Raw genomic sequence first — 24,711 nt, 5'->3', positions numbered from 1 at the left:
TGCACAGCAATTTCTTAAAGCTAGCAAATAAAAAGTTACCCAAACAATTTTTCATCCGTATGTTATGAGTATGTCATTCATATGTAAATTTTTTACATTCATATGGTCCGTTTTATACATCAACAATTTAAATTAAAATAATCCAAATACAATTTTTTATGTTAAGAATTGTAATGGATCTGTGAAGACGAATGCCGTATGGATGGTGCCCATATAATGTCCATTTTTTTAATACATGCATTGCATTTAATTGGCTAGTCTGATCCAAGAAATGCATCAGACTAATATATGTTGCATTTTTTTTTTTACATGGGGACCATCACTAAGTGTTTTTGGCTGCACGTATTTTTTTGTGTGCGCATGCTATCGAGAACGATTATTCTTAAGCCTGCTTTTTGTATGTTTATTCGGTAATTGGCAGACTGTTTACATTGCCACATTATCGGGAAATGAGCATTTCTGGTAGCGCTCTTTTCCGTAATCAAGCAGTGAAAATCCGTTTTTTTAAGTATTTATTTTTAAACTATTCACTGAGTTAGACATTTTCTTCTTTGTAACTTCTGCACAAAACCTTTTAATAAATGTTGCCCTTGGTGCACACATGTATAAATGTAAACATGTGCATGTAAATGTACTATATGAATGTGCAGATAATTATCCATCGTGCAATACCATCAGGGAAACATCTGATTAGCACCAAATTTATTCTGTAGAAAAACAATGACCCCAAACATACAGCCAATGTTATTAGGAACTATCTTCGGTGTTTACTGATAAAATGCTCCCACAGAGCTCTAGTCTCAACACTGTTCTTGAAAGAACTCGGCACAGAGGTTGTTCCAAACAGCTTGGAGAATGAACCACAAAACTTCTGTGGATGTAGGTTTGCTCAAATTCCTCTGTCCCTTTATGTAATACCACACAGACTTGATGATGTTGAGATCAGGTTTCACTTTCAGGACTCCTTGTTCTTTACACTGAAGATAGGGTTTAATGACATTGGCTGTATATTTGGGGTCATTGTTCTGCTCCAGAATAAACTTGGAGCCAATAGTTGCTTCTCTGATGGTATTGTATGATGGATAAGTATTTGCCTGTAAATATCATCATCGAGGACATCAAGAAATGGGCTATTTTCATGCAGCACAATCCATTGGACAGAAAAAAAATTATTTGTAGAAACCCTTTTAAAGGGGTTGTCTACTAATGGACAACCCTTTTCAATGCCTTCAGACTGCTGCATAGGTGTTCTTTGGCTATAGATTTCTGGCTTCTATTGGTCTGCATTTGGTTAAAAGAATAAAATCAGATGTTACTTTTCGTCCCAGAGTTGAGCTTTGCACTAGTCTTTAACTGGCTGCAATATTCACATCATGACTATACCATACATCATGTCTGCAGATAATCAGTAAGCTCAGCACCTCATGCTGTTTACAGAAGCAAAGCTGCTTTGCTTATTGATTGGCAGCAGCAGTGGTGTAAGCTGTAGTCATGATGTCAACTTCTGCAGCCAATAAAAAAAGATCATAGCAGCAGAGGAAAGACAGTGTTAGAACCAGGGAGGGTGAGTAACATCAGATTTTATTATTTTAATCCTCCACTGCCCACAAAAGTGACGTCTGTTTCAGGGGCGAAGCTATTCTCTGCTCGCCGGTTATCTCCTTACAATGTGAACTGACAGTGTGTACTGTAGCTGGCTCATCAATTCTTATTTGAGCTGATGAGGGAGCGCACTGTCACTGTGCACTGAAAAGAATATTGCACAGTAAGAAGGGAGATTGTATTGATCATACTTCAAAATTGACACCTGATGCATGCTCAATACAGCAGGAACTAGCCCTAAAATGGAAATCATTGATGACGCTTCATTTCAGGGTGGGGAAAGAGACTGTGGCAGCATCATCAAACTGGAAATGGGTAAAAAAAAAAGCAGTTAGATTAGAGAAGGAAGGGTAGGGACTTTTTAATTAAACCATATTAGAAAAACTATTATATTATTAAAATAAATATAAAAACATTTAAAGGGGTTTTCCCATGAATAAAAGTTCTTTTTAATCGATAGATCTTGAAATGATAATAAGTTCCACAATTGGATGTGTTGAAATATATTGTTCCTGTGCTGAGATAATCTTATAAATGTGCCCCTGCTGTGTACTGTGTAATGGCTGTGTCTGACCGTACAGGAACATGGTCTGATCATACCACAGCTCCTGGGCAGGAGCGGAAGCAAAAGAGTATACAGATATTACAGCAGAGGATCACAGCTGATTCTTTCTTTGAAGTAAAATATTGTTTAAAAACAGGCTGGGAAATGTTTTACCTCACAAAAAGAATCAGCTGTGATCCTGTGCTGTAATCTCTGCATTGTCTGTTGCTTCCTCCCCTGCCCAGGAGGTGTGGTATGATCAGACCATGTTCCTGTACGGTCAGACACAGCCATTACACAGTACACAGCAGGGGCACATTTATAACATTATCTCAGCACAGGAACATTTTATTTAAATGCATCCAATTGTGGAACTTATTATTATTCCAAGATCTATTGATTAAAATGAACTTTTGTTCGTGGGAAAATCCCTTTTTTTTAAGATGAAAACACATATTAGTTTTGGACCAGCCCTTTAATCAACTGTCTTAAGACAGGAGAAGGCAATAAACATGCAAAGACAAACAATCTAGCTTGCAGGCTACATGGACCATAACATTTTTGTTCCCAAATTCTCACTTGCTCAGACACAGTAAAATTAAAATTAACATATATCATTAATTGAGGCTTGCAAAGATGGAAGTGAAGATGCAGGCTGTATAAGGGTTAACACTGCAGATGAAATGAACAAATACCTGTATGAAGAGAAGAGAGATGAGTGTTAGATTCATTCCATGTTTAACTGCATAGCACTTTGACAAATATGGCAAATAGACCAAATCTACACAATTGCCCCCTTACACAAAGACATCTTTATAAAGTGTTGCCCCATCCTTCCTGCCATCCTGGGCACATTCCTTCCTGTACACAGTTGTAAATACAGCTATGGCCATGACACCAGCCACAATGTCAAGAGTCTGAATATACAGCTTTGACATTATATATAAAATAACTATCTTTACTGGTGTGGTTGGTAGGTTTGGGGACATTTATACTGGGTGGGCAGCATATAGTCAACAAAAGCAACATCCAAGTTTGGTGCTTTTTGTTTCGGACAGGCATGCATAAGACACTGCACTCTAAAAGTATTGTGTAAGCAATTAAAGGATTAAATGTTTTATTTCCCTTGTGGGACTAATAAACATTGAAAAAATATTCCCAAATATTCTTTATTGTGGAAAAAAAGACATTAAAAACTATAAAAAATGGATATATATTGCTTTTATAGTAAATATAGCTATTTATTTTGTACAAAAAATAATGCCAGAATTGCAGGTTTTCTGTTTATCCTGCCACCCAAAAACTGCTCAAAAAAGCCCACCTGTTGATATGTCGTTGGGAGAAAAAAAAATGCATGATTCTTGGTATGAAGCGAATGAAAAATAAAAGCATAAATTTGCTTCATACTGTCATTGCCCTTAAAGGGAAACTGTCACCTCGGAAAATGCCATTTATCTGCAGATACAGGGTTAATATGCAGGTAGATAGCTTTATAATGCTGCCCAGCCACCTTACTATAAGTTCAGCTATTGGGAGAAAATGAATTTATGTCTTTCCTGGAACCACCAGCTGTTAGTCATGGCGACACAGCTTTTCTCCTAAATTATGCCAAATTCAGTAAGCCAGGAGCTATATGATTTATCTTCATGTTGACTTTTGCATTGGTGTTCTTCTTTGGTTGATTAACACAAACTATTGTTTTACATAATCCTGAATGTTGACACTTGAGTTGAGATGTACTGCAACATATTGTCTGAAAATCTTGCAAGAGAGGGTCATGGAGCAATACTGTTTGATAATATGCTGATTACGTATTATACCAGCCCAGGGAGTTGTTGATTTGCTGAGCAATGGAGGACAAACTGTGCAAGTTGATTAAAAGCTCAAACAATGAGTCATGAGCCCCTTCCACCTTCATCCCTGACCCCTGACCTGTGAATGATATAAAAAGGGGGTCTCTGCCTCTATTCGGTGTCATTCTACAGTATGTCAGCTCAGCGGACTTCGGCCCCAGCTGGAGGAATACAGATCGGCTCCATTGACCATTGCTGAACCCTCAGAGATGTCTTGAAGAATTCAGGTTGGGACAATCAGGTCACCTGGCCCCAGACCTCACTGCTCTTAGCTAGTTCCCTAAGTTTGTCATTATCTTCTCTGTTTGAAGGCCAGCCAAAAGCGGGGTGCCACTGGTGGAGGTAGTCGGCCCTAGAAGCCCCGAAATCGTAGCTACTCTATTCCCAGCAGGCCAGCGAAAGGGTGAGGAGTCTGTAATTTGCACCATCTTGCTGGAACTGTTCTATCTGTTTATTGTCCGCTTTTTGGTTCAATAAAGTATTGCCACACTGTTTTACCCTCACCCTGTGTTGTCTGAGTAGTGTTATGCCCATGGAAGACCCTGGGGTGTTAGGAATCGTGATTCCGTGCTCCCACCTGGGAATGGAGCAGGTCAGGTGCTATGCCACTCAAGTTGCAGGTGCTGCCATTGTCCTGACCCTGGAGGCGGAGCTACTACGCGTGCACGGAGACTGTCCGAAGCTTATGGAGCATCTCGTTCTAGTGTTGTGTGAGGATGCGGGACGCTGCTTTGTCTGTTGTGGGGTTGTGTTGCAGCCAATTGCACGGGGAACATTTCACAGGAAAAGGGAAGAATGGATTCAATGAAATTTCAACAAATTCTTGATGCAAACATAACACCATCTTTAAAAAAGCTGAAGTTGAAAAGAGGATGGCTTCTACAAATGGATAATGATCATAAACACACATCAAAATCCACAATAGACTACCTCAAAAGGTGCAGGCTGAAGGTTTAAAGTGGCCCTCACAGTCTCCTTATCTGAACATCATTGAAAATCTGTTGCTAGACCTCCAAAATAGCAGTGCATGCAAAATGACCCAGGAATCTCACAGAACTGAAAGAATTTTCCAAGGAAGAATGAATGAAAATCCCTCAAACAAGAATAGAAAGACTCTTGTTTGGCTACAAAAAGCGTTTAAAAGCTGTGATACTTTCAAAAAGGGGTGCTACTAGGTACTAACTATGCAGGATGCCCAAACTTTTGCATCAGTCCATTTTCCTTTTTGTAATATTAAAATGTAAAATGTAAAAGATGAAAATATATATATATTTATATATATATATATATATATATATATATATTTTATTTTTTTTGCCTAACATACAAAGAATGTGTCATCTTTAACTATAGGCCTTTTAGAGATCATTTCATCATCAATTTACTTATTTGTTCACAATAACAGTAATTTTTCCCAGGGATGCCCAAACTTTTACATGCCACTGTATGTTTTACCCTGAAATGCTGCGGCATTACATACTTTAAATGCCACTGGGCACCGAGCAACATGGGAGATTAGTCGGAAAGGCCGGTAGCAGGTGGCTTCTCCGAGCCGGCCACCCTTGAGTGACCAGTCTCTCCCTGGATACGTGTATAGAGAGAATCCTGTCACTCCAGGACAGCAGGCAGAGAGAAGCCACCGGGACCCATCTGTCCAACTAGTCTCCGATGTGGCTCTGTCCTTGTCGGCTTATAAAGTATGGTTTTTCTCTTAAACTCTGCAGCATTTTAGTGTCAAACTTACATGTAGCCAGTGTCTGATACATGCTGCCTGTGGATCTGTTCAGGTCAAGTTCTCTTTAATGAACTATTGCCCTTCATATTTCAGTACTCCAAACATTCTGCTCATATTTGAATGATAATTTTGTAACATTCTTTTTCTTTCTTTATAGCATACCACTGTTCTGCCTTTCATATTAATTGAAATGAGGACCACACATCACCAGTATCCTAGCAGAAAAAGTGGCATTGCAACAGTTTGTGGTTTCTCCTTTTGTTATATTTTGTGGTAAGCATACTTGTTTCTAATATTTTCTGTCTCATTTACATGGTAATATGTTCACCACTGACTATTATTTATAGCTATATACTATAACTTTATAACTACAGTACAGACCAAAAGTTTGGACACACCTTCTCATTTAAAGATTTTTCTGTATTTTCATGACTATGAAAATTGTACATTTACACTGAAGGCATCAAAACTATGAATTAACACATTTGGAATTATATACTTAGCAAAAAAGTGTGAAACAACTGAAAATATGTCTTATATTCTAGGTTCTTCAAAGTAGCCACCTTTTGCTTTGATGACTGCTTTGCACACTCTTGGCATTCTCTTGATGAGCTTCAAGAGGTAGTCACCGGAAATGGTCTTCCAACAATCTTGAAGGAGTTCCCAGAGATGCTTAGCACTTGTTGGCCTTTTGCCTTCACTCTGCGGTCCAGCTCACCCCAAACCATCTCGATTGGGTTCAGGTCTGGGGACTGTAGACGCCAGGTTATCTGGCGTAGCACCCCATCACTCTCCTTCTTGGTCAAATAGCCCTTACACAGCCTGGAGGTGTGTTTGGGGTCATTGTCCTGTTGAAAAATAAATGATGGTCCAACTAAACGCAAACCGGATGGAATAGCATGCCGCTGCAAGATGCTGTGGTAGCCATGCTGGTTCAGTATGCCTTCAATTTTGAATAAATCCCCAACAGTGTCACCAGCAAAGCACCCCCACACCATCACACCTCCTCCTCCATGCTTCACGGTGGGAACCAGGCATGTAGAGTCCATCCGTTCACGGTTTCTGCGTCGCACAAAGACATGGTGGTTGGAACCAAAGATCTCAGATTTGGACTCATCAGACCAAAGCACAGATTTCCACTGGTCTAATGTCCATTCCTTGTGTTCTTTAGCCCAAACAAGTCTCTTCTGCTTGTTGCCTGTCCTTAGCAGTGGTTTCCTAGCAGCTATTTTACCATGAAGGCCTGCTGTACAAAGTCTCCTCTTAACAGTTGTTGTAGAGATGTGTCTGCTGCTAGAACTCTGTGTGGCATTGACCTGGTCTCTAATCTGAGCTGCTGTTAACCTGCGATTTCTGAGGCTGGTGACTCGGATAAACTTATCCTCAGAAGCAGAGGTGACTCTTGGTCTTCCTTTCCTGGGGCGGTCCTCATGTGAGCCAGTTTCTTTGTAGCACTTGATGGTTTTTGCTACTGCACTTGGGGACACTTTCAAAGTTTGCCCAATTTTTCGGACTGACTGACCTTCATTTCTTAAAGTAATGAAGGACAATCGTTTTTCTTTACTTAGCTGCTTTTTTCTTGCCATAATACAAATTCTAACAGTCTATTCAGTTGGACTATCAGCTGTGTGTCCACCAGACTTCTGCACAACACAACTGATGGTCCCAACCCCATTTATAAGGCAAGAAATCCCACTTATTAAACCTGACAGGGCACACCTGTGAAGTGAAAACCATTTCCGGTGACTACCTCTTGAAGCTCATCAAGAGAATGCCAAGAGTGTGCAAAGCAGTCATCAAAGCAAAAGGTAGCTACTTTGAAGAACCTAGAATATAAGACATATTTTCAGTTGTTTCACACTTTTTTGTTAAGTATATAATTCCACATGTGTTAATTCATAGTTTTGATGCCTTCAGTGTGAATGTACAATTTTCATAGTTATGAAAATACAGAAAAATCTTTAAATGAGAAGGTGTGTCCAAACTTTTGGTCTGTACTGTATATAGTTGTATAAGTGAAGCTAAATGTCACACACGGCATTTTTGACCATCCCTATATTACTACTAGTCTTTTTCTATCATCGGGATTTTTCTAAAGATTTCTTTGCCTGGTATTATCAGGTTCATCTAAACTGTCTAAAAGAAGGACTATTTTTTGTCTGTACAAACCAATCATATTGCAGCTTTTATTTTACTGTTTTGATGGTTGAATGACTATGCATTGTTTTTGCAGGATTAGCTACAAAAACTTATAAGATATATCCTCCATTTGAAATGCTGCAAGTAAACGTAATTTATAAATGATATTAAAATGCCATGTGACAAGTCAAGTAAGTAAGAACCTGCCAACCCCATGTAAAAACTTCCCTTCATAATCCTGAAATATTATTATGAATTCAATAACATTTCTTACACTTTTATAGAAGTAGCAATACAATTACAGTTGAAACCAGTAGTTTACATTCACTATATAAAAAGACACATATGCAGGTTTTTCTCACTATCTGACATGAAATTAGAATAAACCTTTCCCGTTTTAGGTTAATTAGTATTACCATAGTTTTTAATATTTGCCAAATGCCAGAATAATGAGAGAGAATGTTTTAAGACATTTTTATTACTTACTGCAAAAGTCAAAAGTTTACACACATTTCATTAGTATTTGGTACCATTGCCCTTAAACTGAATGACTTGGGACAAACGTTTGGGATATCCTTCCACAAGCTTCTCACAATGGTTGGTCGGAAATTGGGCCCATTCCTCCTGACAAAACTGGGGTTACTGATCCAGGTTTGTAGGTCGCCTTGCTCGCACCTGCGTTTTCAGCTTTGCCCATACATTTTCAATAGGATTGAGATCAGGGCTTTGTGATGGCCAATCCAAAACATTGATTTTGTTATCCTTAAGCCACTTTGTTACCATTTTGGTAGTATGCTTAGGGTCATTGTACAATTGGAAGACCAATTTCCACTCAAGCTTTAACTTCCTGACTGATGTCTTGAGATGTTGCTTCAGTATTGCCACATCATCTTCTTTTCTCATGATGCCCTTTATTTTGTGAAGTGCACCAGTACCTCTTGCAGCAAAACAACCCCACAACATGATGCTACCACCCCTGTGTTTCACAGTTGGGATGGTGTTTTTAGGCTTCCAAGCATCTCCCTTTTTCTTCCAAATGTAACGATGGTCATTATGCCCAAAAAGTTAAACTTTAGTTTCATCAGACCACAGGACATGTCTCCAAAAATTAAGGTCTTTCTTCCTGTGTGCATTTGCAAACAATAATCTGGCTTTTTTATATTTCTTATGGAGTAATGGAGTATCACTGTGGATATTGAAGCAATCTTTCCAGCTTCCGCCATCATTTTCACAAGGCCTTTTGCTTTGTCCTTGGGTTAATATGCACATGTCGGACCAACGCACGATCATCTCTGGGACACAGAACCCGTCTCCTTCCTGAGTGGTATGATGGCTGGACATTCCCATCTTGTTTGTACTTTTGTATAATTGTTTGTACAAATGAACAAGGCACCTTCAGGTATCTTGAAATTGTACCCAAGGATGACCCAGACTTGTGCAAGTCCACAATTCTCTTCCTGATATCTTGGCTGATTTCTTTAGACTTTCCCATGATGCAACACAAAGAAGCAGTGTGTTTCAGGTGTGCATTAAAATACATCCATAGGTGTGTCTCTAATTAACTCAGATGTTGCCAAAAAAACTATCAGAAGCTTCCAAACACATGACATCATCATATGGGCAGTCCAGAATTGTTTAATGGCATAGTATTCTTAGTGTGTGTAAACTTTTGACTTTGCAGTAAGTAATAAAAATGCCTTAAAACATTCTCTCTCTCATTATTCTGGAATTTGGCAAATATTAAAAATTATGGGAATCCTAATTGACTTAAACGGGAAAGGTTGATCCTGATTTCATGTCAGATATTGAGAAAAACATGCATATGTGTCTTTTTATATAGTGCATGTAAACTTCTGGTTTCAACTGTATATATGAAAAATTGAATAATAGAAATCAATATGCACTTTTCTCATTAAGGTTAAAATAAGATAGACAGTTCATTTTGAAATTAAATCAAAAGATTTAAGAAAATTAAAAAAATATTAGACAACAATAAATTAAAATGTAAAAAACATAGCTAAAATAAAATAAAAATATTTATATACTTACCTGTTATGGATTAGATAAATAAATCCAATATCACTGGACATCTAGCAGTATCTCGTGTGTGTAGATACATTTAATTGGCAAGTGACTGACAGTTTCTGGAAGGTCAAACTTTGTGTACATCTTTGTTTGCAAAGAGATGCTAATAACTGAAAGGTGAAAATAATTGCCCCTTAGACAGTCTGGATATGTCCATATCAGGTACATCACTTGATAATGGAAATGCAATATTTCAAATGCCATATTGATAATAATCTGATATCAACATCATCCACTGATATATCTGAAATCGGTGGGACATATTCGCTTTTGTGGCTTCAATTGACAGAATTTTCAGCCTTGGGAAAATTCATATCAGCCCGAATCATGGATGTATCATAGTCGTATTGGGTGAGTGAAAGTATGCTCAAAAATATGGCGGTCATTGTTTTCCACTCTGAGGTTTCTATTGTAAAATATGACATATATTAGAATCATGTTTTTGCCCCATCTTTCCGTGCATACATTTAGCCATCCTCCTCTCAGCTGACCATGAGGATGCGTGGGGGGTGGGGGATGAAACATTTATAACATCTCATCTAAATAAACTCATTGTCAGACCCAAATAGATGCAACATGTATTGCAAATCTGTCCATATTTTCTATCTTTTCTTTTGGTATTTTTGTAAGCAATGTACCTTATTTTTCATATATTAAATCTAAATTATAATAATGTTTATTCCTTGTTGCTCTAATAGTACCCACGACCTCGAAGAGGGAACGTATAGCCTGGTTGCATTACTCTGTGCATGCCAAAGTGCAAGGTACCAGGTGGTGAATGTGCTAGACAATCACGCCTACTCATGAAAGGCCCGGCACACACTTGTTCACTTTTGCTCGGTTTGGTTTTACTTGACTCACATGATCAACTTGGATGATGATAACACAATATCAGGCTGCGCTGCTGTAATAAAGAATCCTTAGGACCAAGATGAGTTGAATGGCTTTTATTTCCACAACGCGTTTCAATGCTGGACTAACGTCTTTTCCAAGTGAAAAAAACAATTGCATAGTCTTTTTATTCACATAACGTTTTTGACATTGCACATGCACTTTACAGCCATCAGTTGCAACAACACTGTCGCCTCTCAGAATACTTGCTGCATTTATGCCATCAGCGCCCTTCTCAAGAACTTGGATTACGGCGCCGTCTGTCAAACTTTCTTTGCAGATGGGACACGTCTCACAAAGATTAGTACTCTTTTTTCAAACCTGGAAAAAACGAAAACATAAATTTAATACCATAAAATGTTTGGTCTGATTGTTGGCAGTGGATCATTCAGGATACTCTCAAAGTGTGTTGACAACAGAACAAAGCTTTAATTAGCTATAAACAGGTACAGATATGATAGGCTTTGTGGAAACAGGAATATACATATCTTAAGTGTCTCTGTGCAGCATCAGCAGGCTGCTTCTCCTCTCATGAACAGACACAGGAAACTGGATACAGTCACATGGTCTTTTCTGTGTGTGAGCTTCTGGAAGTTTTTTTAATTTTTTTAACTTTATAGACAATACACAAACCTAGCAATAGAACATTTACATACACAGGAATGGAGTTGTTGCACTAAACATATTCCAATACCCCCACTCAACAACTATTTATCCTGTTAGTCTCATTGCGGTTCTGAAGTCCTCAAACTTGGCTCTTGGCAATGGTTTTGTCATACCATTAGCTAACATCTTGTCTTAAATGGGTGAACTTTACCTTCTGAGTCATATTTGTTTTTGAAGACCCACTTACATACCGATATCTCTTTTTCCTTGTGGTAGCTCCGTAAGCTCCCATGTCTGGAGTTGGTGAAGGGACTCCATCTCTTCATTAGCAGCATTTATCCACTTCTGCTTCTTGTGGACAGGCAGTTTTTGCATCTCTTGCCATGACTGTGGCTCTGGCTCAGGAAGTGTTCTAACCATATAAGAAAGGCGTCTAGCTGGGATACCTTTGTTTGGTCTTTCTGATCTCCTGACTGGAGGTTGACTTGGTTCTTCTATTGCATGGGTCCCAAGCATAATCTGCTCCATTCCACACCATGACACAAGGTAATTCCTATGCTTTATACTTTTTCTAAGCCTTCTATTGATATGCACAGAGATAGAATCAGGCTGCATATATTTTCTCTGATTGACTGCTAGGAATAAATCCAATTGCTGTGCAACACCTGAGAGCAGCCCTTGGTTTACCATAATCACTAGGATAGCTTACATACATTGAATGGGACCCAGTGTGTCTTCATTATTTCCCTATTGTGATAGATACTCTATCACCTCTTCTATAGTGCCAATGCAGTATTTCTTTATTCCAAACTTTTTAAACGATTTGTTTCCATGCTGTATATTTATATTATATTGAATAAAATTTATTATCCTCTCATAAACTGCTGGTTCTCAATGAAATATTATATGTTGTATCACCAGGTTGGTGACATTGATTTGGGAATGTGTTGTTTTTTTGTTTTTCATTCAATTTGGGATTGATTTCACTTTTTAGTGATATCTTTATAGGTTTATATATTGGTTCTTCTGTTTCTTTCTTGTTGGCTTCAGAGCTTTTCCAGACTTCAGTGTTTTCTTTTTCAGTGTCTGGGTTTGGTGATTGAGATTCTAGTTCTCGTATTGCTTGAATGACTAGTGTAACTTCATGGAATTTGAGTGAAACTGAGTTCTCATCAATCACTACGTCTCAGCTGATTGTTACTGTGTTGCTCTGGGTGCAAGATTCTGTATCCCTTTCAGTTTCGCTATAACCCACCAGGACTCCTTGCTTTGCATGTGATTCCCACTTGGAACGTTTTTCTTTGGGAACATACACAAACGTTTTGCTTCCAAATATCCTTAGGTGCTTCAGGTTAGGCTTCTCACAGTTCCATAGCTCATATGGAGTTTTATTTGTGGCTTTACCCGGCAGTCTGTTTTGAAGATAGCAAGCTGTCATGATGGCTTCTCCCCAATAAGTTGTAGGTAGATTTGCATCAAACAACATACTTCTTCCACTTTCACAGAGAATGCGGTTCTTTCTCTCTGAAATTCCGTTCTGGTCTGGGTTGTATGGGATGGTAGTCTGGAACACAATTCCATTCTTTTTCAAAATGGTTTGCACCTTACCACTTGTATATTCAGTCCCATTATCTGCACGCAGGGCTTTTGGCATTCTTTCAAATTTGTTAAATACTACGGTAAGATATTCTTCAAGTTTCTGTGGAACTTCATCCTTACTGTGAAGCAGGTAGGCGACTGTATATCTGGAGTAGTCATCAATAAATGTGAAAAAATATCTCTTCTTGCTTGGAGTTTGAACACTCTTTGGACCGCAAACATCTGTGTGTATCAAATCCAGTGGCTGTGCAGATCTAGTGGTTTTTACTTTAGGAAAGGATTTTCTGGACATTTTCCCTTTAAGACAGCTAGTGCACTTTGTAACGGGTCTGGGAGGCGGAACCTCTGAGCAACTATACAAGGGGCGGTCCTTGTAAGGAAGTGGGTGGCTCCCAGGGAAGACGGGCAGGTAGTCACGGCAAGTGACAGGGACAGTCTCTGGGTAGAAGGGCAGGTAGTCACGGCAAGTGACAGGGACAGTCTCTGGGTAGAAGGGCAGGTAGTCACAGCAAGTGACAGGGACAGTCTCTGGGTAGACTAGCAGACAGGTAGCAGGTGGACGCTCCCAGGTGAGCGGGCAAGAGTCTCTGGACGGGCTGGTGGTCACAGCAAGTGACGGCAGAGCCTTCAGGTAGGTTAGCAGGCAGGTAGCAGGTGAGCGCTCCCAGGTGAGCGGGCAAGAGTCTCTGGACAGGCAGGTGGTCACGGCAAGTGACGGCAGAGCCTCCAGGTAGGCTAGCAGGCAGGTAGCAGGTGAGCGCTCCCAGGTGAGCGGGCAAGAGTCTCTGGACTGGCAGGTGGTCACGGCAAGTGACGGCAGAGCCTCCAGGTAGGCTAGCAGGCAGGTAGCAGGTGAGCGCTCCCAGGTGAGCGGGCAAGAGTCTCAGGACTGGCAAGTGGTCACGGCAAGTGACGGCAGAGCCTCCAGGTAGGCTACCAGGCAGGTAGCAGGTGAGCGCTCCCAGGTGAGCGGGCAGGCTGGTCCATAGACAGACTGACAGGTGTCGGAAGGCAGACCGTCGGACCGCAGGCTTGCAAGCAGGTAAGCGGATATCAGGCAGGTATCAAGCAGGAATCTGGCAGGTGACTGGCAGGTAACAAGCAGGAATCTGGCAGGTGACTGGCAGGTAACTGGTAACGGGACCTGAGGGCTGAAGCAGAGTGAAGGCTTTGCAACAACATTGCTCGGGCACCTCCATTTTGGAGGAGGTGCCTTATATATGGTGAGATCCTCCGGCCATTGGCCGGGGACTCCTTAGGACGGCGTGCGCGGCCCCTTTAAGAGAGGGGGAGCGCGCGCGCGCCCTAAGCACAGTGGCCGGGAAGCAGCGCGCGCTGCCAGCAGAGCGGGAGGAGGACGCCGGGCACGGAGCGGAGAGGTGAGGGGAACAGCGTCCCTGCCTAGCAGGAGGCAGGGACGCCGACGCTACAGTACCCCCCCCTTTAGGCCCCCCCTTTTTTAGGCCAGACAGAAATTTATCAAGGATGAGAGGGGCTCCCACGTTCTCTCCTCAGGACCAAACCCCTTCCAATCTACCAGAAAAAAGGTTTTTCCTCTTACCCTTTTGGTGGCCAGAATGTTCTCTACCTCAAAATCGTTTTCAGCGGAAATCGGAGCAGGAGGCGTACCTGTAGACTTGGAAAAAGAGTTAAGTTCCACGGGTTTGAGGAGAGATACATGGAAGGAGTTAGGGATTCGCAAGTTGGCCGGGAGTTTCAATTTATAGGCCACAGGGTTGATTTGTTTGATAACTTCTAGTGGGCCGATGAACCGAGGCCCTAACTTGTAAGAAGGAATCTTGAGCTGGACATACTTGGACGAGAGCCAGACTTTATCTCCAGGATGGAATTGTGGAGGATCCAGGCGTTTTTTGTCAGCGTGTTTTTTCATCCGCTCGGACGACTGAAGGAGTGCGGATCGGGTACTCTCCCAAATTGAGGAAAATTTGCTAACGAGAGATTCCGCAGCCGGATTGTCCACCGAGTTGGAGACGGGAAATGGGATCCGAGGATGCTGACTGAAGACTACAAAAAACGGGGATTTGGAGGAAGATTCGCTCTCGTGATTATTGTAAGAGAATTCGGCCCATGGCAGGAGATCCACCCAGTCTGAATGGTGGGCATTAACGAAGTGCCGGAGGTAACTGGTCAGGATCTGATTGATCCGCTCCACTTGACCATTGGACTGTGGGTGGTAAGCGGAGGAGAAGTCCAGGGTGACGTCTAGCAGCTTACATGTGGCTCTCCAGAAGCGTGAGGTGAACTGAACCCCACGATCTGACACGATGTGGAGGGGCAGGCCATGGAGACGGAAGATGTGGCGGATAAAGTCTTTAGCCAGCTCGGGTGCAGACGGGAGGTCTGGCAGGGGAATGAAATGAGCCATTTTGGAAAAGCGGTCAGCGACCACCCAAATGACCGTACAACCGGCAGAGACAGGGAGATCTGTTATGAAGTCCATAGCTATATGCTGCCAGGGGGCAGCAGGTACTGGAAGAGGAAGGAGGCGACCGGCTGGCAGGTGTCTCGGAACCTTGTTGCAGGCGCAGGACACACAGGCAGAAACAAAGTCTATTACGTCCTTGTGCAGGGTAGGCCACCAGTAGTGCCGGATGATAAGCTGGAGGGTCTTTTTCTGACCGGCATGGCCAGCAAGCTTAGACGAGTGACCCCAGTGTAGGATCTTCTTCCGATCAGGTACCGTTACAAACGTCTTTCCGGGAGGGAGACGATTTAGACTCACGGGAGCCACCTGCATTACTCTGGCGGGATCGATGATGTGTTTAGGTTCCTCCTCAAGATCAGACACCAGGAAGGATCGGGACAAGGCGTCAGCTTTGATGTTTTTGTCAGCCGGGCGAAAATGAAGAACAAAATCAAAGCGAGCAAAAAACAAGGACCACCGGGCTTGGCGCGGGTTAAGTCTCTGGGCACTCTGGAGGTAAGCCAAGTTCTTGTGGTCCGTGTAAATTATTACCGGGTGAAGAGCCCCCTCGAGCAGGTAACGCCACTCCTCCAATGCCAGCTTAATGGCCAATAACTCTCGGTCTCCTACAGAATAGTTGCGCTCGGAAGAGGAGAAGAGTTTGGAGAAGAAGCCACAAGTTACCATTCTCCCGGAAGACGATTTTTGGGTAAGTACCGCTCCGGCTCCAGAGGAGGAGGCGTCAACTTCCAGGAAGAATTTTTTGTTGCCGTCCGGGCGATGCAGCACCGGGGCGGAAGAGAAAGCCTGTTTTAAGGAAAGAAAGGCTTCCTCAGCTTCAGGCGGCCATTCTCTGGGATTAGTGCCCTTACGGGTTAGCGCAGAGATTGGGGCAGTCCGGGAAGAGAAGTGCGGTATGAAGAGGCGGTAGTAGTTGGCGAAGCCCAGGAACCGCTGAATAGCCTTCAACCCTTCTGGTTGAGGCCACTTCTCGATGGCTGACAGTTTTTCAGGATCCATTCGTAGGCCGGTCTGAGAAATTATGTAGCCCAAAAACGGAAGCGAGGTCTGCTCAAAGAGGCACTTCTCATATTTAGCGTAGAGGTGGTTCTGCCTGAGCCTGAGCAGAACCTGACGAACATCCCTCCGGTGTGTGGGGAGATCCGGAGAGAAGACCAAGATGTCGTCCAGGTACACCACTACGCAGGAGTAGAGAAGGTCCCGGAAGATGTCATTGACCAACTCTTGAAAGACGGCGGGAGCGTTACAGAGACCGAAGGGCATTACCAGGTATTCATAGTGGCCGTCCCGGGTGTTGAATGCCATCTTCCATTCATCCCCCTGACGGATACGGACCAGGTTATACGCCCCACGGAGGTCCAGCTTGGTGAAGATTCTAGCCCCCCTCAGACGGTCAAATAATTTTGGAATGAGCGGAAGGGGGTATTTATTCTTCACCGTGATCTTGTTAAGGCCTCTATAGTCTATACAGGGACGGAGTGAGCCGTCCTTCTTTTTGACGAAGAAGAAACCTGCTCCCGCCGGGGAAGTAGATTTCCGGATGAATCCCCGGGCCAGATTCTCCTCAATATATTCTGACATGGATCGGGTCTCAGCAGCGGACAAAGGGTAAATGCGCCCACGGGGAGGAGTAGCGCCGGGCATCAGGTCGATTGGGCAGTCGTATGGTCTATGAGGGGGTAATGTCTCTGCCTCCTTTTTATTAAAGACGTCCGCATACGACCAATAAGGAGCCGGAAGACCAGGTAGATTGGCTGGAGTAGGAGAAGGACGGACAGGATGGACGGGAACTAAACAAGTCTTATGGCAGTCCTGTCCCCAGCGAAGGACTTCTCCGGTCTGCCAATCAAGCACGGGTGCATGTCTCTGAAGCCAAGGTAGGCCTAATAAGAGGGCGTGAGAGAGTCCAGGCAGAACATGAAAGAAGATGCTCTCAGAGTGCAGCATTCCCACCTGCAGGGTTATGGATTCGGTGATGAGTTGGATGGGATGTGGTAAGAGGCCCCCATCCACGGCAGCGACAGATAAGGGTACAGCTAGAGGTTTGGTGGGAATGCGGTATTTCTCTACCAGAGACTGAGAAATGAGATTTCCGGCAGCTCCAGAGTCAAGTTGGGCTAGTTCAAAATAACGGTTCTCCACGCAGATGATAGAGACCGACAGCAACAGAGATGGAGAGGGTTTACTCTTGTCTAGGACGACCTCTCTGAGCGATCCTAGACACAGGCGTTTCCCGACCTCTCCGGGCAGGAACGAATCCGGTGCTCCTTACTGCCACAGTAGAAGCAACTCCCCTCGGCACGGCGTAACTCTTGACGGGTTTTGACCATCTTGGTCTGGTCGACCTGCATAGGCTCGGGTGAGTGCGCCTGGGGAGTAGCGGGAGAAGTGACAGGTTTCTGAAAGGTAGAGGCTAGACGTGGAAACCTCCTCTCACGGGTGACCTCTTTGGCGCGTTCCTGGAACCGGATGTCAATCCGGGTGGCAAGAGTTATTAAATCGTTGAGAGTGGTAGGTATGTCCCGACCGGCGAGTTCATCTTTAATACGGCTGGACAGACCCTCCCAAAAGACAGACACCAGGGCGTCGTTATCCCAGGCCAGCTCCGAAGCAAGGGTACGGAACCGTATGGCATATTGGCCCACGGTGAGATTTCCTTGATGGAGGCGTAGCAGAGATGATGCGGATGAGGTCTTCCGTCCGGGTTCGTCGAAGACTTTCTGGAAAGCCGTGAGAAAGGCTGGCAGGTTGGACACCAGGGGGTCTCCTCTCTCCCATAGAGGATTTAGCCAAGCCAGTGCCTCCCCCGTGAGATGGGACATGATGAAGGCTACTTTGGCCCGGTCGGAGATAAACTGGTGGGACAGGAGTTCAAAGTGCAGGGTGCACTGGTTTATGAAGCCCCGAGCTTGAGCGGGGTCGCCTCCGAAGCGTGGAGGTGTAGAAAGCCGGGGTCCGGGGCAGGATGTCATGGTATTGGTGGGCAGCGGCACTGCCGGGCTGCGAGTCATGACACTAGCGGTGGTTGCTGGTGGAGCAGTCAGAGTGTCCAGGCGAGAGTTGACATTCCGCAGGTGACTCAGGATGGACTCCTGTTGGGACCTCTGACGGGACAGTTCATGACATAGGTCCGAGAGCGAGGGAGCTTGGGTGCCACCGGGTTCCATGGCCCGAGCAAACTGTAATGGGTCTGGGAGGCGGAACCTCTGAGCAACTATACAAGGGGGCGGTCCTTGTAAGGAAGCGGGTGGCTCCCAGGGAAGACGGGCAGGTAGTCACGGCAAGTGACAGGGACAGTCTCTGGGTAGAAGGGCAGGTAGTCACGGCAAGTGACAGGGACAGTCTCTGGGTAGAAGGGCAGGTAGTCACAGCAAGTGACAGGGACAGTCTCTGGGTAGACTAGCAGACAGGTAGCAGGTGGACGCTCCCAGGTGAGCGGGCAAGAGTCTCTGGACGGGCAGGTGGTCACAGCAAGTGACGGCAGAGCCTTCAGGTAGGTTAGCAGGCAGGTAGCAGGTGAGCGCTCCCAGGTGAGCGGGCAAGAGTCTCTGGACAGGCAGGTGGTCACGGCAAGTGACGGCAGAGCCTCCAGGTAGGCTAGCAGGCAGGTAGCAGGTGAGCGCTCCCAGGTGAGCAGGCAAGAGTCTCTGGACTGGCAGGTGGTCACGGCAAGTGACGGCAGAGCCTCCAGGTAGGCTAGCAGGCAGGTAGCAGGTGAGCGCTCCCAGGTGAGCGGGCAAGAGTCTCAGGACTGGCAGGTGGTCACGGCAAGTGACGGCAGAGCCTCCAGGTAGGCTAGCAGGCAGGTAGCAGGTGAGCGCTCCCAGGTGAGCGGGCAGGCTGGTCCATAGACAGACTGACAGGTGTCGGAAGGCAGACCGTCGGACCGCAGGCTTGCAAGCAGGTAAGCGGATATCAGGCAGGTATCAAGCAGGAATCTGGCAGGTGACTGGCAGGTAACAAGCAGGAATCTGGCAGGTGACTGGCAGGTAACTGGTAACGGGACCTGAGGGCTGAAGCAGAGTGAAGGCTTTGCAACAACATTGCTCGGGCACCTCCATTTTGGAGGAGGTGCCTTATATATGGTGAGATCCTCCGGCCATTGGCTGGGGACTCCTTAGGACGGCGCGCGCGGCCCCTTTAAGAGAGGGGGAGCGCGCGCGCGCCCTAAGCACAGTGGCCGGGAAGCAGCGCGCGCTGCCAGCAGAGCGGGAGGAGGACGCCGGGCACGGAGCGGAGAGGTGAGGGGAACAGCGTCCCTGCCTAGCAGGAGGCAGGGACGCCGACGCTACAGTACCCCCCCTTTAGGCCCCCCCTTTTTTAGGCCAGACAGAAATTTATCAAGGATGAGAGGGGCTCCCACGTTCTCTCCTCAGGACCAAACCCCTTCCAATCTACCAGAAAAAAGGTTTTTCCTCTTACCCTTTTGGTGGCCAGAATGTTCTCTACCTCAAAATCGTTTTCAGCGGAAATCGGAGCAGGAGGCGTACCTGTAGACTTGGAAAAAGAGTTAAGTTCCACGGGTTTGAGGAGAGATACATGGAAGGAGTTAGGGATTCGCAAGTTGGCCGGGAGTTTCAATTTATAGGCCACAGGGTTGATTTGTTTGATAACTTCTAGTGGGCCGATGAACCGAGGCCCTAACTTGTAGGAAGGAATCTTGAGCTGGACATACTTGGACGAGAGCCAGACTTTATCTCCAGGATGGAATTGTGGAGGATCCAGGCGTTTTTTGTCAGCGTGTTTTTTCATCCGCTCGGACGACTGAAGGAGTGCGGATCGGGTACTCTCCCAAATGGAGGAAAATTTGCTAACGAGAGATTCCGCAGCCGGATTGTCCACCGAGGTGGAGACGGGAAATGGGATCCGAGGATGCTGACCGAAGACTACAAAAAACGGGGATTTGGAGGAAGATTCGCTCTCGTGATTATTGTAAGAGAATTCGGCCCATGGCAGGAGATCCACCCAGTCTGAATGGTGGGCATTAACGAAGTGCCGGAGGTAACTGGTCAGGATCTGATTGATCCGCTCCACTTGACCATTGGACTGTGGGTGGTAAGCGGAGGAGAAGTCCAGGGTGACGTCTAGCAGCTTACATGTGGCTCTCCAGAAGCGTGAGGTGAACTGAACCCCACGATCTGACACGATGTGGAGGGGCAGGCCATGGAGACGGAAGATGTGGCGGATAAAGTCTTTAGACTCCTTAGGACGGCGCGCGCGGCCCCTTTAAGATGTGTCCCCCTTCGCAGGCCTGTCTGTCTTTGCAGGAAGGCGTCCCAGCCGAAGAAAAAAACAGGAACAACAAATTTTGCTGAAAGGAGGGGATACTTCGGCCTCTCGCCAGAGGTCCCTCTTACAGTCTCTCTGATCCGAATAGCAGCTCTTGTGGATTCCCTTGTGTAGTCCACACTCCAGTAGTGGGGAGTGTAACAGCTGAATCCTTCAGCCGTGCGGAAGCTGGGGAAAGCTATGAGGAAAAGATGTCAGATAGCAGCAGCCACGTTGAGAGTATCCTCTACGGCACACCCAAGGACCTGCACACCGTCCTGGTTCTTTACACAGACTCTCTCAGACTCTTCGTGCGCTTTTTCCTGCTTCTCACTCTGGTCACGTGACTCTCTAGGGCGGGACACAGGAGACTCAGTCTTTTTCTCTGTCATCACACCCTGCGCAGGTGCAACCTCTGGCCACAAGGTGGCAGCACCATCCTGCGTAATCATTTCTGTCACATGCTCTATTTCAATTATCACAGAACAGCCAGAGCCTGCCAGCTCACTACACGCCCCCCCACTCAAAGGTTGGCAGTCCCTGTCAACGACCGGCTCCAGGGCGGCGATGGCTCTGGATGTGACAGGGGGCGGCTGGGAAGAGGGCCGCACATATTGGTCTCTGTAGGACTGTCCTGGAGGTACCCCTGCAGTGGTCCTCGTTGTCCGCCTAAAGGGTTGGATCCCCTCTCTCCGATCAGTCACCCCACTCTCTTTCCCAGTCAACATGTCAGTAGAGGAGGTAATCGGTTCAAGTGCGTCAGTCGGGCGGACAGGGGTAGGCATGCATTCAATCTCTACATCCCCGGGGTCAGTGTCTCCGACAGTATTAGTGATGTCCATCTCTCTAGGTATCACAGTAGGGGAGTCAGGCTGGGAACGGCAGGGGCGCAACATATTACGGTGCAAAGTTCAGATGCTGCCGCTGTCTTCGCCCTGCACTCGATAGACGGGGCCACCGGGGTACGGCTGTCCAATTACTCGATAGACTTCGGTCTCCCACTTGGGCCGGAGTTTCCCTTGCGGTTTCTTTATCCTGGATTTGTCAGCCTACTAGCCGGTAGACAGTCTCCATTCTCTGGCGGTGTGTTTGTAGCCAGGAAGGATAGGTACCACAGGTATCTTCTTCGGAGCTAGACAGTTGCAACTCATGGATGCCTTTGCCTGGACGGCCAAAGAGAAGGGTGTATGGGGTGTATCCGGTGACGGAATGGACTTGATTATTATAGGCCCACAGCAGTTCTGGGAGGAATCGAGGCCAGTCGGGCTTTTTGTCTTCAGCCAGTGTCCGGATCAGTTGTAAGAGGGTCCGGTTAAAGCGTTCACACGCGCCATTCCCTTGTGGATGGTAAGGGGTGGTCCTGGACTTCTTGATTCCATACATCCGTTGGAGTTCTTCAATGACTCGCCCTTCGAAACAAGCCCCCTGATCAGAGTGTAGCCGCTCCGGACACCCGTAGACCCGAACGAATTGCTGACAGATGGCCTGTGCAGCTGATTTGGCAGTCTGATCCCTGGTAGCAACAGCGACGGCGAATTTCGTGAAGTGGTCCACCATCACCAGACAGTACTGGTAGCCACTATTTGCCATTCCGATCAACAGATAGTCCACCATCAACAGCTCGAGGGGCCTCGACGTCTTAATAGTCTGGATGGGGGCACGCTGCTCCGCGGACTTGTGGAATTCACAGGTACGGCATTCTTGACAGATGTTTTCAACCAGCTTACGGAGCCCCGGACAAAAAATGAACTGCTGGGTCCACCGGAGGGTCTTGTCTATGCCGAAGTGGCCGTTCCTCCTGTGAGCTTCGCCCACCATCTCATGGGCCAACTGCACCGGGACGACAATCTGCAAACACTCCTCCAGCATATGGGATAAAAGGGCCCTGCGATACAGGACTCCATCTTTCACGATCAGCCGATCCCATTGGGCAAGCAGAGCCAAGGCTCCAGTCGATAATCGGGCTCTCACTTCGGAGGGCGGTTTCTCTTGTTTATTCACATACTGTTTCAGTAAGACGTGCTCGGGATCTCGATTTTGAAGCTTGGCCCATTCTTGCTGGGACAGGGGAGATCCCACTACGGCTTCAATCACTCCTACCGCATACTGGCGGCTATCTTCTATTTGCTTTGCGAGCCGGGCAAAGTCAGGCATCTCAGCTTCCTCCAACTCTTCATCCCGGTCCCCCACTAGCGGGAATGATGTCACTCTAGACAGGCTGTCCGCATTCTGATTCTCATTCCCCGCTCTGTATTTAATTTTGTACTGGAATCTAGAGAGCCTGGCCATCCAGCGCTGTTCCATTGCCCCTAGTTTGGCATTCTCTAGGTGGGCAAGAGGATTGTTGTCCGTCATGACCAACACCTCCGCTCCTGTCAGATAGCCGGCAAATTTCTCCGTCATAGCCCAAGTCAGAGCCAAGAGTTCCAAGCGGAAGGAGCTGTAGTTGACGGGATTCTTTTTGGTATCACGGAGAGACCTACTGGCATAGGCTATCACGCGTTCTTTATTATCTTGAACTTGAGAGAGGACCGCCCCTAGACCTTGAAGGCTGGCGTCGGTGTGCTACTGAAACGGTAATGTGTAATCTGCATACGCCAGAACAGGGGGTGATGTTAGAGCAGCCTTAAGTGACTGAAAGGATTTTTCTCGGTCAGGCCCCCAACTGATGCGTCATCCTCTGGGACTGTTCGTGGTCCCTCGGAGAACCTCATGCAGTGGTTCAGCAAGCCGAGCAAAGTCCTTGACAAACCGACGGTAGTAGCCTGCCAGCCCCAGAAAAGCCCGGACCTCTTTGACGGTAGTTGGCTGCGGCCACTCTTGAATGGCTGCTATCTTCTCCGGAGAGGGCTGGACACCTTCGGCCGAGATCCGGTGGCCCAAGTAGTCGATTTCCTGCTGGAACAGACGGCACTTGCTGGGCTTCAACTTCAAGCGGTGTCTCCTCAAGCGCTGGAACACTTGGCCAAGCTTATAAAGATGATCCTCAAAGGTGGCAGAGTATACCACGATGTCGTCAAGGTATATCAGCGTAAACTCAAAGTTGAAGTCTCCCAGACAGCGTTCCATCAGTCTCTGAAAGGTCCCTGGTGCGTTATTCAAGCCGAACGGCATCCGGTCGAACTCATACAGGCCCATGGGAAGGATGAAGGCGGTCTTTTCCCTGTCCTTCTCACTCATTGGAACCTGCCAATATCCACTGGCCAGGTCTAGGGACGAAAAATATTTGGCCTTCTTCAGGGTGGTCAGTGACTCTTAGATCCGGGGAAGTGGATATGAGTCCCGGATAGTGCAAGCGTTCAGCCTACGGTAGTCCACGCAAAATCTCAGAGAACCATCTTTCTTTTTGACTATCACCACGGGTGTAGCCCACGGGCTCTGGCTTTCACGTACCACTCCGGCGTGTAGCATGGATTCTAGCAGGCTTTTCACCTCCTGGTATTGCTGAGGTGGTATCTGCCGGTACCTCTCGCGGATAGGGGGGGTATCGCCCGTGGGTATCTCGTGCTGGATACTGGTGGTACACCCAAAATCTGTGTCATGCTTTGCAAAGGAGTCTTGGTGTTCCCACAGGAGTTCCTCCACTTAAGACACTTCTTGTTTGGTGTATTGAGACGTGTCTAGCTGTACTTTTTCCCGTAGTTTTCACCCAATGTCTTCATCGTCTACTTGAGCGTTTATGGCTGAGACGGTTACCGTCCAGTCGCCTTCTGTAGACGGGGTGAATTCTAGGGGTCCAATGGGATTCACTTCCGTGGGTAGAGCATATACCCGGGCAAGTTGAGTGCCGGCTTCAAGGGCTAGGCCTACAGCTGCGGTGTTGTTTAGCCTGACAGGGACTCTCCCGTTCTTCACGACAGCTAGAGTGCGAGCAACTAGTGGGTTTAGCTTTCCCCCACTTGGGGTCCTCGGCTCGATCAACACTTCAACCCCCTCAAGTTGT

The 24,711-nt window shown here is 46.1% G+C and overlaps 1 protein-coding gene across 2 annotated transcripts in view; it reads left to right on the top strand.

The window, feature by feature from the left end:
• AIG1 (androgen induced 1) overlaps positions 1–24,711 on the top strand; it is a 431,317-nt gene that overhangs the window by 337,305 nt on the left and 69,301 nt on the right. For both annotated transcript variants that reach the window (XM_073673244.1, XM_073673243.1), the window contains one exon: positions 5,892–6,007. In XM_073673244.1, coding sequence (XP_073529345.1) covers positions 5,892–6,007 — 116 coding nt within the window. The remainder of the gene's footprint in view (positions 1–5,891; positions 6,008–24,711) is intronic.

Source organism: Phyllobates terribilis, unplaced genomic scaffold (genome assembly GCF_046119375.1).
Source record: "Phyllobates terribilis strain yellow unplaced genomic scaffold, ASM4611937v1 Scaffold_3__8_contigs__length_932513732, whole genome shotgun sequence".
Taxonomy (NCBI): domain Eukaryota; kingdom Metazoa; phylum Chordata; class Amphibia; order Anura; family Dendrobatidae; genus Phyllobates; species Phyllobates terribilis.
This window is presented reverse-complemented; position numbering and strand designations above follow the sequence as displayed.